The sequence below is a fragment of the Pelmatolapia mariae genome, linkage group LG2 (assembly GCF_036321145.2).
Source record: "Pelmatolapia mariae isolate MD_Pm_ZW linkage group LG2, Pm_UMD_F_2, whole genome shotgun sequence".
NCBI classification, from domain to species: Eukaryota; Metazoa; Chordata; class Actinopteri; order Cichliformes; family Cichlidae; genus Pelmatolapia; species Pelmatolapia mariae.
In genome coordinates, this window is record NC_086228.1 from 27,167,516 (window position 1) to 27,182,123 (window position 14,608).

Below are 14,608 nucleotides of genomic sequence, written 5' to 3' on the forward strand. Positions count from 1 at the left end.
ATAATAATTTCGTTTAAAAGAAAACAAAAAATACAGTAAGGTGATGAACTCAGCTGCTTCAAATTGTTGAACTACCTCGCGTCAACGCCTTTTTATATTCCATAAACTGCCCTGATGTGTCGTTGTAATTAATGCACTGAAAAAAGGAGACAGGTTTTATGTAAGCATCTTGGGTGTTTTTAAAAAAAATTGCCTCGTGTTTTAAAGTGAAGTGTTAATTTAAATCAATTGTTTAAGTTGCTGCCAAAGCAAAACATCTGTGTGCAACCAATGTCCACTACTGAATTAAGTAAATCCAACGTTCTTTTTTTCAGTGCGGAAAGAAGCACACAGAGAAACAATTCAGCACTATGGACAGCTCCCACCAGAAAACAGGAAAAAGAGGTTCATATTTAATAAATGAATATTCATTACTATAACATTGTGGTTTATGGAAGACTAACCTCTAGAGGAGAGTCTGGTTCATCCAGGATGCTCTTTTCACTCTGTATTCGCTGCATCGTTCCTGTAGAACTGGGGTCCATTATTAGCACATTCTGACTACCAGCTCTGCCGAACTTACAGTCACTCTTTCTGGAGTCAGTCGTCCTGCACACCTCATAATTGTACACATGTGGAAGAGTCCCTGTGCCCAAAGTGTCTGAGTAACGTGGTGGATAATATGGAATGACAGGCAGGTTGGAGTGATACAGGATGCGAGACTGTCTCCATCTGTAGATTTTGACTGATATAATAACCACTAAACACGTGATGAAGAGGAAGGAAACTACAGCCAGAGCCAAGACTAAGTAAAAAGTCAGGTTGTCATTGTACTCCTTGTCGTGTGTCAACTCAGTGAACTCCGACAGCACTTCAGGGAAGCTGTCCGCCACCGCCACGTTAACAATGACTGTAGCTGAACGAGAGGGCTGCCCGTTGTCCTCCACTATAACAGTCAGTCTTTGCTTGACAGCATCTTTATCAGTGACTTGGCGGATAGTTCTGATTTCTCCATTCTGTAAGCCCACTTCAAACAGCGCCCTGTCTGTGGCTTTCTGCAGTTTATAGGAGAGCCAGGCATTCTGTCCAGAGTCCACATCAACAGCCACCACTTTAGTCACCAGATAGCCCACATCTGCTGAACGAGGCACCATTTCAGCCACCAGAGATCCACCAGTCTGGACTGGGTACAGAACCTGAGGGGGGTTGTCGTTCTGGTCTTGGATCATTATTTTCACAGTCACGTTGCTGCTGAGTGGAGGAGAGCCTCCATCCTGCGCTTTTACGCGGAAGTGGAAATCTTTGATCTGCTCGTAGTCAAAAGAGCACACTGCATGGATGACTCCACTATCAGCACTAACCGACACATATGAAGAGACTGGCACTCCATTAACGGAGGAGTCCTCCAGTATGTAAGAAACACGGGCATTCTGGTTCCAGTCAGCGTCTGTGGCTTTGACTGTGAATATAGAGAGACCTGGTGTATTGTTTTCTACAATGTAGGCCTCATACGAGTTCCTCTCAAAGACAGGTGCGTTATCATTAACGTCTGAGATCTGTAAGGTGAAAGTCACACTGCTGGAGAGGGAGGGCACTCCCTCATCAGAGCAGGTCACAGTGATGTTATACTCAGAGGCTCTCTCTCTGTCTAAATCACTGTCTGTTATTAAATTATAGAAATTATTTCTTGTTAATTTTAAAATGAATGGTACATTGTCGCTGATAAAGCATTTCACGTTCCCGTTGTCTCCGGAATCTAAATCCTCAGTATTAATCATCGTAACGACCATATTGAGTTTAGCATCCTCTGAAATCACAGTTGATTTGGACATTATGTTGATTTCAGGTTTATTGTCGTTTACATCGAGAACATCAACAATCAGCTTACATGAGTCTGTTAGTCCTCCATCGTCATTAGCACGGAGATTTATTTGAAAACGTTTTGACTTTTCAAAGTCAATGGTTTCAATTAATGAAACTTGCCCGTTTTCCTCATTTACATAAAACATTTTCCGGACATTGTCTAACGTATTTGTGATTGAATATGTTATTTTACTGTTAGAGCCTTGATCAGCGTCTGACGCTGTAACAGTAGCAACAACTGTTCCTTTAGGTGAATTCTCAGTGACTGTAGCTTTGTATGTTTTCTGTGTAAAAACCGGCGCATTATCATTAACGTCTAAAACTGTAATGAGAATCTGCATTGTTCCTGACATCTGTGGCTCTCCTCCATCTACAGCTGTTAACACGAGAGAGATCTGCTCTTGTTTTTCTCTGTCTAAAGGTTTCAGCAGTACCATCTCAACGTTTTTGTGTCCATCGGGGTTACTGTGCAGGTTTAGACCAAAATTTTCAGTTGGTTTTAGTTCGTATTTCTGGAGATCATTAATACCAACATCCAGATCTACAGCCCGTTCCAGGTCGAATTTTGCTCCTGTTGCCGCTGATTCGCTAATTTTGAAATTCATTTCGCTTTTTTCAAAGGTTGGTGCATTATCATTGATGTCTGTGATCTGGACTGTAACCGTATAAAATTCCATCGGATTCTCCAAAAGGATCTGAAAATCCAAAGCACAAAGCGCTTTCTCTGTGCACAGCGCCTCTCTGTCTATTCTCTCCTTGATGAGGAGGACTCCTCTTTCTCTGTTCAGCTCGATGAATTGGTCGCTATTTCTGCTATAGATCTTAGCTTTTCCTGATATTAAACGTTTAATTTCTAAACCTAAATCCTGTGCTATATTTCCAACTAAAGAGCCTCTAGACATTTCCTCCGGAATCGAGTAACTGACCTGCCCGAAGACTGGGCCGAGGGAAAGGAGAGAGACAAACAGCAGTACTTGCCGTTTCATTGTTCTTTCAGATTTCTCACTCAACGTGGATTCACAATCTATATTCCACACAACAGAAGATAGGTATTCCAAAGTCAAAACTTAAGTGTATATTCCGGTCAGCGAAAGCAAATCTCTCCAAAATAAAAATCTTTCTTCAGTATTTATCCTCCTTGATCAGAATCGCTCGATCTTTGTGCGTCGTGTTCCCTCTTTATAACGTCGATGTCTCATGGGCGGTGCTGCTACAAACATGGTCTCAGTCCTCAACACTCTGGTCAACAGCGGCCCTAAGAGTCCGCACTATAAAACTACAGAATATCATCTAAAATTCATCCGCAGGACAACTTACTGTCAAATGTGTGCAAATTCAGTAATATCAGCCTACAGAATCTTTAACACTGTCATTTGGACTTGAAAAAAGAACAATCGGGAATTTATTGTGTTTAATTTCGAGTATCACAATAACAGTATATTAGGAAAAATAGGCAGTAACATAGAATATGATATTGAGTTTGTAAAGTTATCAAAATAGAGTGTTGAAAAAACAAGTCAGCCAACTGACTGAAAGAGGAAAATGAGAAGGGAACTAATGCGTTTTCTTAAATACTGATAACTATGAACAACAAATAAAGAAATAAGAACTGAAGACGATAAAAATCCTCTGGTATTTAAAGTATGGACACCGCACCGAATTTTTAACATGTGGAAATGAGGCTATAGGAAGCAATACGACTAATGTTGCTGTCCGTTGTTCTGAAGTGAAAGAACTCGATATCTGAAGCACACTGACTTCCATTAGATGCCTTTAAAAGTGAAAAGTAATTTATAAGACCTGTTAGTGTTGTTCTTTTTTGTTGTGTAGTTAAGCACGAAGGTAGCGATAACATGTGACATAAACTGAAACGTATGTTAACACATCCAACATAGCAGCTACCTTTGAGATCTAAAATGTCATTTTCAGCAAAGAGATTTTTTTAGTGCATTTAAAACATCTTGTACACACTTAAAATATATTAAAGCCATCTAACCTCTAGAGGAGAGTCTGGTTCATCCAGGATGCTCTTTTCACTCTGTATCCGCTGCATCGTTCCTGTAGAACTGGGGTCCATTATCAGCACGTTCTGACTACCAGCTCTGCCGAACTTACAGTCACTCTTTCTGGAGTCAGTCGTCTTGCACACCTCGTAATTGTACACATGTGGCAGAGTCCCTGTCCCCAAAGTGTCTGAGTAACGTGGTGGATAATATGGAATGACAGGGAGGTTGGAGTGATACAGGATGCGAGACTGTCTCCACCTGCAGATTTTGACTGATATAATAACCACTAAACACGTGATGAAGAGGAAGGAAACTACAGCCAGAGCCAAGACTAAGTAAAAAGTCAGGTTGTCATTGTACTCCTTGTCGTGCGTCAACTCAATGAACTCCGACAGCACTTCAGGGAAGCTGTCCGCCACCGCCAAGTTAACAATGACTGTAGCTGAACGAGAGGGCTGCCCGTTGTCCTCCACTATAACAGTCAGTCTTTGTTTGACAGCATCTTTATCAGTGACTTGGCGGATAGTTCTGATTTCTCCATTCTGTAAGCCCACTTCAAACAGCGCCCTGTCTGTGGCTTTCTGCAGTTTATAGGAGAGCCAGGCATTCTGTCCAGAGTCCACATCAACAGCCACCACTTTAGTCACCAGATAGCCCACATCTGCTGAACGAGGAACCATTTCAGCCACCAGAGAGCCACCAGTTTGGACTGGGTACAGAACCTGAGGGGGGTTGTCGTTCTGGTCCCGGATCATTATTTTCACGGTCACGTTGCTGCTGAGTGGAGGAGAGCCTCCATCCTGCGCTTTTACGCGGAAGTGGAAGTCTTTGATCTGCTCGTAGTCAAAAGAGCGCACTGCATGGATGACTCCACTATCAGCACTAACGGACACATACGAGGAGACTGGCACTCCATTGACGGAGGAGTCCTCCAGTATGTAAGAAACACGGGCATTCTGGTTCCAGTCAGCGTCTGTGGCTTTGACTGTGAATATAGAGAGACCTGGCGTGTTGTTTTCTACAATGTAGGCCTCATATGAGCTCCTCTCAAAGACAGGTGCGTTATCATTAACGTCTGAGATCTGTAGGGTTAGAGTAACGCTGGTGGAGAGGGAGGGCACTCCCTCATCAGAGCAGGTCACAGTGATGTTATACTCAGAGGCTCTCTCTCTGTCTAAATCACTGTCTGTTACAACAGTAAAGAAATTATTGCTCGATGATTTAATGGCGAAAGGCAGGTTGTCATTTAAAATACACATTACCTTTCCATTTTCATTTGAGTCGGGATCCTGTACATTTAGCATTGTTAAGACCGTTCCCGGCTTCATATTCTCGGACACTGTGTTTGATTTAGACATAATATTAATCGATGGAGGGTTGTCATTTTCATCTTTCACTTCCACTATCACTTTACATGCATCGGAGAGTCCCGCCTGATCTGACACCTGCACATCAATCTCGTAAACTCTCCGTTTTTCATAATCTATTTTTCCCTTCAGTGCCAATACTCCACTCTCAGGATCGATATCAAACAGATTTGCTGCGGCGGACTTTGGGATCGCGTATGCAATCTTTCCGTTATTTCCTTTATCCATGTCAGTAGCACTTACAGTTGTAATTACGGTGCCAATAGCTGCATTTTCTTTAACGCTTTCTGTGTATTCAGGTTTTGAACAAACGGGCGCGTTGTCATTTGCGTCTAACACGGTAATGGTAATCTGCATTGCCCCTGACAGCTGTGGTTCACCGCCATCCAGAGCGGTTAGTATTAATGACAAATGCTCACGCTTTTCTCGGTCTAGTGGTTTCTGTAAAACCATTTCGATGTGTTTAGTCCCCTCTCCTCGGCTGATGGTTTTTAAAACGAAATTATCGCTGGGATTTAGGGTGTAGCTGTCCAAACCGTTTACACCAACGTCATTGTCGATAGCCTTTTCTAGGATGAATCGAGCTCCGGTAAGAGCTGATTCGGATATTTCATATTTCATCTCACTTCTCTCAAATGTTGGGGGGTTGTCATTTATATCCGTGATTTCAACAGTCACCGTGTAAAACTCCATTGGATTTTCCAGGATCATTTGAAAATGGAGTGCGCATTGCATTGTTTGACCACATAGCGTTTCTCTGTCTATTCTGTCTTTAATAAGGAGCACCCCTCTTTCTCGCTTCAGCTCTATATACTCTTCAGTGTTGCCACTATAAATACGAGCTTTACCGGACTTCAGTCTGTCCACTCCTAATCCTAGATCATGGGCTATATTACCTATTAAAGCCCCCTTATTCATTTCCTCGGGAATAGAATAGCTGACTTGCCCTTGTACTGCATCGAGAGAAAGCACTGAGATAAAGAACAGCACTTGCCATCCCATCGTTCCGATCACCAAATCTTTGAAGAAAATTTAGAAAATCCTCCGTTTCTTCGACCCTGTTTCCAGTTTGGACTGTCAAATATAAGTGTACGGTCCTCAAAAACGGCATTAATCCTGTTTTGTGAAACAAAGGAATCCCACCGTGCAGTCCTAGCGTCTGCTCTTCGTGGCAATCCCCGCTCTTAACTCTGCTACAAAAGCACACTAATTTCGAATGTAATATGGTGACGTACAGGGGAGGTACTAAAACAAATGCACCCTCGACAACTCGATGGCTAACAGCGTCCCTGTCTGTTCAATGGCCTGAACTGCACTGTATTCACTGCACATTAAAAGTCGAGACACTTAACATACAGATATTTAGATGACATAAAACGGATTGTATCTTTTAGATCATGACGCATTCACGTTGTCCTCAGAAAACACGTACGCCTACTCGCTTGCAGCTAGCCGCATATATTGAGAAGGAATAATATAAAATTGAGGAATATATATATATATATATATATATATATATATATATATATATATATATATATATATATATATATATATATATATATATCATACCTTTGGCGTACTGATGTTCGGTGTTGATCAAGTTACTTGAACGAAGTAATTCGCTACTTAGTTATTTTTAAAAACATGATACACAATCTGAATAGGTAATAAAGAAATAGATCTTTCAGCCCAATTCTACATTTTCTGCACAAAATGTAATCAAACGAAAAAGTCTCTTTTTAAAACTTGTTTTATTAGTTTTAATCTTTTTTTTAACATTTAAACCTATTTCCTGCATATTCTAGCATATAAAATAAAATATTTTTTGTGTTTACTCTCACTCTTTCAAATTGATGCCAGTAAAACACAGCAGAAAATAAATAAAACCAAAGACTCAGCGGCACTGAGTCCCGTCGCTCTTAAATCCATTTTCACCTGTTTAGCAGGAGTGGGGCGGGTGGAGGTTTGCCCTGGTGCAGGTGTGCCGCAGCGGTCATGTTAGTGTCCGGGATCCGAGGGTTTCTCTGTGAATTTCACATTCCCGTGACAGCGTGATAGGTACTTGCTCAAAGGTTTAGGGGTTTTTTTCCCTGTAAAAGGAAGGTTTTTTCCCCACGCAATGTACAGTGGACGCTAATGTTTTTGTCACCTTTTACGGAATCAAGGTCAGTACTTCCACGCTTTAAACGCTGCACGGTCATACTCTCTCTCCCGCACTCGATATATTATCCATTGTTGATCTGCGCACGTCTGTTACCATGAACGTCGTACGAGCTTACGTCATTGTCATGAGACACTCTAGCAAACAAAATCACGGTTTAACTCAGTAAAGGAGCGTGCTTACGGGAAAGTAACAGTTATTGAATTACTTTTTTTGCAATAGTAATCCCTTACTTTACGAGTTACTTGAAAAAAGTAATCGGTTTACAGTAACTCGCCCATCTCTGCTAATGATGATGATCTGTGCTGCCCATGGTACTGAATGATCAAAAACACTGTACAAAGTGGCGATTTTAAATGTCATTATGCTTTTCATCGTGAATCTGTAAAATCACGACATCATACACCCATTAGGGTGCTATGAAAATGTCTTAATACAAATGCTACACAAGTAGTCTGAAACTTAGGGAAGAAAGAAACAATACTCAGAAGCAAGTGCTTGAAAGACAGACGCACACACACAGAGACACACACACACACACACACACAGAGAGAGAGAGAGAGAGAGAGAGAGAGAGAGAGAGAGATGCAACTGTTCAGTTCCACGCTGCATAGTATTAGGACCGAAACAATATAAAGAAATATAAAAGTATTTAAACACACAGAGACTCTTTCAAAAAACAAATAAACAGGACTCGAGCAAATCTATACTGTATGATCGGGAAAATACGTTTTAAGAGCATCTCAAAAGAGCTTTGAGAGCACTGATTTTCAGAGAAGTCAAAAAACGTGACTATGCCCTGTGGTGCTGAAGGTGCTGAAAGTAGAATCCTGATAAAATAAACATTTAAATAAATGAATACACAGGAAGTAACACAGACAAAACGTGTTACTCAAACTAACCTCTAACGGAGAGTCTGGTTCATCCAGGATGCTCTTTTCACTCTGTATCTGCTGCATCGTTCCTGTAGAACTGGGGTCCATTATCAGCACGTTCTGACTACCAGCTCTGCCGAACTTACAGTCACTCTTTCTGGAGTCAGTCGTCCTGCACACCTCGTAATTGTACACATGTGGCAGAGTCCCTGTGCCCAAAGTGTCTGAGTAACGTGGTGGATAATATGGAATGACAGGCAGGTTGGAGTGATACAGGATGCGAGACTGTCTCCACCTGTAGATTTTGACTGATATAATAACCACTAAACACGTGATGAAGAGGAAGGAAACTACAGCCAGAGCCAAGACTAAGTAAAAAGTCAGGTTGTCATTGTACTCCTTGTCGTGTATCAAATCAGTGAACTCCGACAGCACTTCAGGGAAGCTGTCCGCCACCGCCACGTTAACAATGACTGTAGCAGAACGAGAGGGCTGCCCGTTGTCCTCCACTATAACAGTCAGTCTTTGCTTGACAGCATCTTTATCAGTGACTTGGCGGATAGTTCTGATTTCTCCATTCTGTAAGCCCACTTCAAACAGCGCCCTGTCTGTGGCTTTCTGCAGTTTATAGGAGAGCCAGGCATTCTGTCCAGAGTCCACATCAACAGCCACCACTTTAGTCACCAGATAGCCCACATCTGCTGAACGAGGCACCATTTCAGCCACCAGAGAGCCACCAGTCTGGACTGGGTACAGAACCTGAGGGGGGTTGTCGTTCTGGTCCTGGATCATTATTTTCACAGTCACGTTGCTGCTGAGTGGAGGAGAACCTCCATCCTGCGCTTTTACGCGGAAGTGGAAATCTTTGATCTGCTCGTAGTCAAAAGAGCGCACTGCATGGATGACTCCACTATCAGCACTAACGGACACATACGAGGAGACTGGCACTCCATTGACGGAGGAGTCCTCCAGTATGTAAGAAACACGGGCATTCTGGTTCCAGTCAGCGTCTGTGGCTTTGACTGTGAATATAGAGAGACCTGGCGTGTTGTTTTCTACAATGTAGGCCTCATATGAGCTCCTCTCAAAGACAGGTGCGTTATCATTAACGTCTGAGATCTGTAAGGTGAGAGTGACACTGCTGGAGAGGGAGGGCATTCCCTCATCAGAGCAGGTCACAGTGATGTTATACGCAGACTTTGTCTCTCTGTCTAAATCACTGTCTGTCATTAATGTAAAAAAATTATTTGATGTTGATATAATTTTAAAGTGATCATAGTCATCCAAAAAGCATCGGACTTTGCCATTTTCATTTGAATCTGGATCTTGGACGTTCATCATCGTCAGAACAGTGCCCGGTTTAACATCCTCAGCTACATTGGAAGATGCTGACATAATATTAATTGCTGGTGGGTTATCGTTTGTGTCCAGCACCTCAATCAGAACTTTACACACATCAGCGTTACCGCCTTCATCTGACGCTTGCACATCTATTTCAAAATGGCGAAATTTTTCATAATCTAGTTCTCCCACTAATGTAAACATCCCACTTTTTTCGTCTATATTGAATAACTCTAGTGCTCCCTTTGGAGCATTAGAAATTGAGTATCGCACCTGCCCATGTAGTCCTTCATCGGCATCAGATGCGGTCACGGTCATGAGAATAGTCCCTTTAGACGAATCCTCCTTTACATTTGTCTCATACTCTACTTGAGAACAAACAGGCGCATTGTCATTTGCATCCAGAACGGTCACAATAATTTCAGTGGTTCCGGAAAGCTGCGGATTACCACCATCTAAAGCAGACAACACTAAAGATACACGGTCCTGCTTTTCTCGATCGAGAGCCTTCTTTAAAACCATTTCAACATTTCTACTGCTACCGATCCTATAAGGATTTAGAATGAATATGTCACTTTGACTCAGCGAATAGCCCTGAAGCCCGTTAGTGCCCACGTCATCATCAATAGCTTTTTCTAAAACAAATTTCGACCCAATTTGAGCCATCTCGCTTATATCAAATTTCATTTTGCTGTTTTTAAAAACTGGAGAATTGTCATTAATGTCAGTGATCTCAACAGTGATGCTATAAAATTGCATAGGATTCTCCAAAATTATTTGAAAATCAACAGCGCAGGGCGTCGTCTGCCCACAGAGCGCTTCTCTGTCTATTCGCTCTTTTATTAGAAGGACTCCCTTTTCTTTATCGAGCTCGATGTGTTCTGTACCTTCTCCTGTATATATACGAGCTCTTCCTGATTTAAGTCGTTTCACATCTAAACCTAAATCTTGTGCTATGTTACCGACCAAAGATCCTTTCGCCATTTCCTCAGGAATTGAGTAGCTGACCTGGCCAAAAACCGTGCAGAGAGAAAGAATCGAGAAAAATAACATTAAACCGACTTGCCGTGTCATTGTTCAGTCAGACAGTTTCCCTTCCAAACAAAGAAATGTGGAATCCGTTATCCAAAAAACAAAAAAGATTTTAGACACAAACTTCAGCAAATAGAAACAATAAAAACTCCAATGAATGCTGAATAGATTCCTGGTGTCTCCGACTTTGATAATATCTTCATCCAAACTGTGCCTTTCTGATATGTTCTCCTTCCTCTGTGACATAACGAGGTGGTAGGAAGGTACTGCTGTAATATGCACTAAAATCTCAGCACACTGGTCATCAGCGTCCCCGTGAGTCGGATGCACGGAACTACATAAACTATTATACACAGACATTCCTTTTTGGCTTATGTTTCATGCGATTGATTACTATATTTGGTTAGATATGTGAACACTAGAAAGAAATAACTTGGTCCATAAGACAGTGAAATGTCTTATTTGTGTTGCAGAAGAAAAATTAGGCTAGTTTGATTTCCTGCTTTATATCCAGACAGAAACGAGAGCAAGCCAGCTATTAAAACAGATCAAAACAGGACGAGAGACAATAAAGCAAAACACCAACAAAGTGCGCTGAATTTTGCTTTCTGTGGTACTTACTGGCACAAAACGGAGAGACACACAAAAGAGCATGTTTAACATTTGAAACTTAAATCCACATGAGCTATTATTAGTTTCAAACATTATTGTTTTCAAGTGTTCATTTTAAAGTCCATAGCAAAAATTATATAAATATTAAGTAAATGGCTTATTATTGTGATTCACACAAAGTACCAACGGGAAAAAAGAATACACAAAAATCTTTAGACTGTTATAATTCAAGTGCAAGTGCAACAAAGATTTGACTATAAAATGCAGGACTAAGTGCAGCAGGTTTCAAATCATTCCATTGCAATACATTCCATGTACATTCGAATACAATACTCATCTACCCCATAACGAATTAAGCAGCACTTCAAATGGGACGATTAACTTTTAATTAAAGAAGCTGCCAACGACTTGTGTTTCTGAAAATATCTAATGAATTACCATGACGCAATTGAATCCATTAAAAGACAGAGACACAGGTTATGGTCAATATTTCAGGACCTCACCTCTAGAGGAGAGTCTGGTTCATCCAGGATGCTCTTTTCACTCTGTATCCGCTGCATCGTTCCTGTAGAACTGGGGTCCATTATCAGCACGTTCTGACTACCAGCTCTGTCGAACTTACAGTCACTCTTTCTGGAGTCAGTCGTCCTACACACCTCGTAATTGTACACATGTGGCAGAGTCCCTGTGCCCAAAGTGTCTGAGTAACGTGGTGGATAATATGGAATGACAGGCAGGTTGGAGTGATACAGGATACGAGACTGTCTCCACCTGTAGATTTTGACTGATATAATAACCACTAAACACGTGATGAAGAGGAAGGAAACTACAGCCAGAGCCAGGACTAAGTAAAAAGTCAAGTTGTCATTGTACTCCTTGTCGTGTGTCAACTCAGTGAACTCCGAAAGCACTTCAGGGAAGCTGTCCGCCACCGCCACGTTAACAACGACTGTAGCTGAACGAGAGGGCTGCCCGTTGTCCTCCACTATAACAGTCAGTCTTTGTTTGACAGCATCTTTATCAGTGACTTGGCGGATAGTTCTGATTTCTCCATTCTGTAAGCCCACTTCAAACAGCGCCCTGTCTGTGGCTTTCTGCAGTTTATAGGAGAGCCAGGCATTCTGTCCAGAGTCCACATCAATAGCCACCACTTTCGTCACCAGATAGCCCACATCTGCTGAACGAGGAACCATTTCAGCCACCAGAGAGCCACCAGACTGGACTGGGTACAGAACCTGAGGATGGTTGTCGTTCTGGTCCTGGATAAATATTATTACAGACGCATTGCTGCTGAGTGGAGGAGAGCCTCCATCCTGCGCTTTGACTTTTAATTTAAGTTGTTTAATTTGTTCATAATCAAACGAGCGTACTGCGTGTATCACTCCAGTTTCAGAATTTATTGACACAAAAGAAGAAACTGAGCTTCCACTGACCTCGTCATCGTCTATAAAATATGAGATTCTCGCGTTTTGATTCCAATCATGATCTCGTGCGCTGACTGTGAATATTGACCCCCCCGGGACATTATTTTCAACGACATAGGCCGAATATTTAGGTTTGGTAAAGAGCGGCGAATTATCATTCACATCAGAAATTTTTAGATGCAAATTTGTTTGTGCAGAAAGTGTGGGCGACCCTGAATCGGTTGCAGTTATTGTTATGTTATATTCAGGTTTTGTTTCTCGATCAAAAGCTACATCTGAGAGCAAATTGTAATAATCGGTCAAAGAAGACTGGATTTTAAATGGGAGATTAGAATCTATTGAGCACGTTATATGACCGTTTCTTTCTGAGTCTGCATCTTTAACATTAAAAACAGCTATAGTTGTACCCGGAGAAACATCCTCTGAAATGATGCTCGAAAATGACATTATACTTATAAGTGGCGCATTATCATTTATGTCCAGGACCTCAACGACAACTTTGGTTGCATCACTCAGTCCTCCCTGGTCTTTGGCGATCACTCTTATTTCATACTTCTTGTCTTTTTCAAAATCAATGTTATCAACAACAGTAATTTTTCCGGAGGAACTATCAATTTCAAATTTTTCCGCGGATTTCCCCTTTACGTTAGAAAACGTGTAGGAAACCAAGCCATTTGAACCACTGTCTGCATCTGAAGCATTCACTGTAGTTATATAGGTGCCTATTGGCGCATTTTCTGCTACAGTAGCTTTATATAGCGATTGATTAAAAACAGGAGGATTATCGTTGACATCAAGAACAGTGATCTCTATGTTCACTGTACCAGATCGCCGTGGAGTTCCTCCGTCTACTGCAATCAGCTTTAAGGAGAGGTGTGGGTTCAACTCTCTGTCTAAAGGCTTCTGTAAAATCATTACAGCGAATCTAACTCCGTCGGCGTTAGAGAGCTGCTTTAAGACAAAATTATCATCAGGGGACAAAACATAATTTTGCAAGCTGTGAATTCCTGAATCGGGGTCATATGCGCTTTCTAAATCAAAATGAGACCCCACTGTAGCAGATTCACTAATTTCTAGGTTAATCACTTTACTTTTGAACGTCGGTGCATGGTCGTTTATGTCTAATATTTCTACTGTCACTCTGTGCAGTTCAATGGGATTTTCTAAAATAATTTCAAAGCTTAAACTGCATGGCATTACGTCTCCGCAAAGCTCTTCTCGGTCAATTCTCTCCTTCACGACTAGAATCCCTTTGTCTGCCTTTAGCTCTGTGTACTGACTGGTTTCTCCGCTCACGATCCGGGCCCGGCCAGAACGGAGCCTTCTCAGATCTAAACCGAGGTCTTGTGCTACATTACCGATAAGAGAACCTTCTTTCATCTCCTCTGGTACTGAATAACGGATTTGGCCTCTGATGGTGGAAATCATGAAGACAAAGACGAAGAGAAGCCATGTCGTCGTTTCACACCTCAGCCGTTTTCGGAATGGCTGCTGCTGTATCCCCATGTTGCTACTAAAAAAAAATCCAAAACACGACTTGAGATCAGTCGGTCACACATAAAAAAGCAAATTGGATCCGAGTTCAATGGCGATGCGCCTTTAACTGTTAAAACGGTTGGATTGCTATTAAACAGGCAGATTCACTGCGACTCTCTCCAACGTCTCTCTGAATAAAGATTGGTTTTAGACCTCTCCTCTTTCTCTCGGCTGTCTGTAACAACACCACAACGTTTTCCTGATCAACAGCGTCCCTTAGAGTCCAAACAGAGTAGAGAAGCGAATACACTGCAAATGCATAAAAAACAACTATGCTCTAAACTTCTAAACACTTTAAAGTCGAGATAGTGAAATAAATACAAAGGTTAAAGAAGAGCAGTGATTACAAGGAAAAGCCGGTATATTTAGTAGACAAACCTCAAAAGAACAAAAACACGAGGAAATTATA

At 41.6% G+C, this 14,608-nt stretch overlaps 4 protein-coding genes across 30 annotated transcripts in view; all 4 read right to left on the bottom strand.

The window, feature by feature from the left end:
- Positions 1-14,608, bottom strand: part of LOC134644348 (protocadherin gamma-C5-like) — a 306,637-nt gene that overhangs the window by 125,853 nt on the left and 166,176 nt on the right. The window lies entirely within an intron of this gene.
- LOC134637775 (protocadherin gamma-A9-like) lies at positions 429-3,105 on the bottom strand. The gene has a single exon (XM_063488293.1). The coding sequence runs from the start codon at positions 2,826-2,828 to the stop codon at positions 429-431; it is 2,400 nt and encodes a 799-aa protein (XP_063344363.1). The 5' UTR covers positions 2,829-3,105.
- Positions 3,824-6,238, bottom strand: LOC134644666 (protocadherin beta-16-like). The gene has a single exon (XM_063497740.1). The coding sequence runs from the start codon at positions 6,215-6,217 to the stop codon at positions 3,824-3,826; it is 2,394 nt and encodes a 797-aa protein (XP_063353810.1). The 5' UTR covers positions 6,218-6,238.
- LOC134644633 (protocadherin gamma-A3-like) lies at positions 11,603-14,328 on the bottom strand. Its single transcript, XM_063497724.1, has one exon. It carries the CDS (start codon positions 14,167-14,169, stop codon positions 11,731-11,733), a length of 2,439 nt encoding a protein of 812 aa, XP_063353794.1. The 5' UTR covers positions 14,170-14,328; the 3' UTR covers positions 11,603-11,730.

Excerpts from the sequence above, each read along its gene's own strand:
- LOC134644633 (XM_063497724.1), bottom strand. The coding sequence starts at position 14,169 with ATGGGGATACAGCAGCAGCCATTCCGAAAACGGCTGAGGTGTGAAACG.
- LOC134637775 (XM_063488293.1), bottom strand. The coding sequence starts at position 2,828 with ATGAAACGGCAAGTACTGCTGTTTGTCTCTCTCCTTTCCCTCGGCCCA.
- LOC134644666 (XM_063497740.1), bottom strand. The coding sequence starts at position 6,217 with ATGGGATGGCAAGTGCTGTTCTTTATCTCAGTGCTTTCTCTCGATGCA.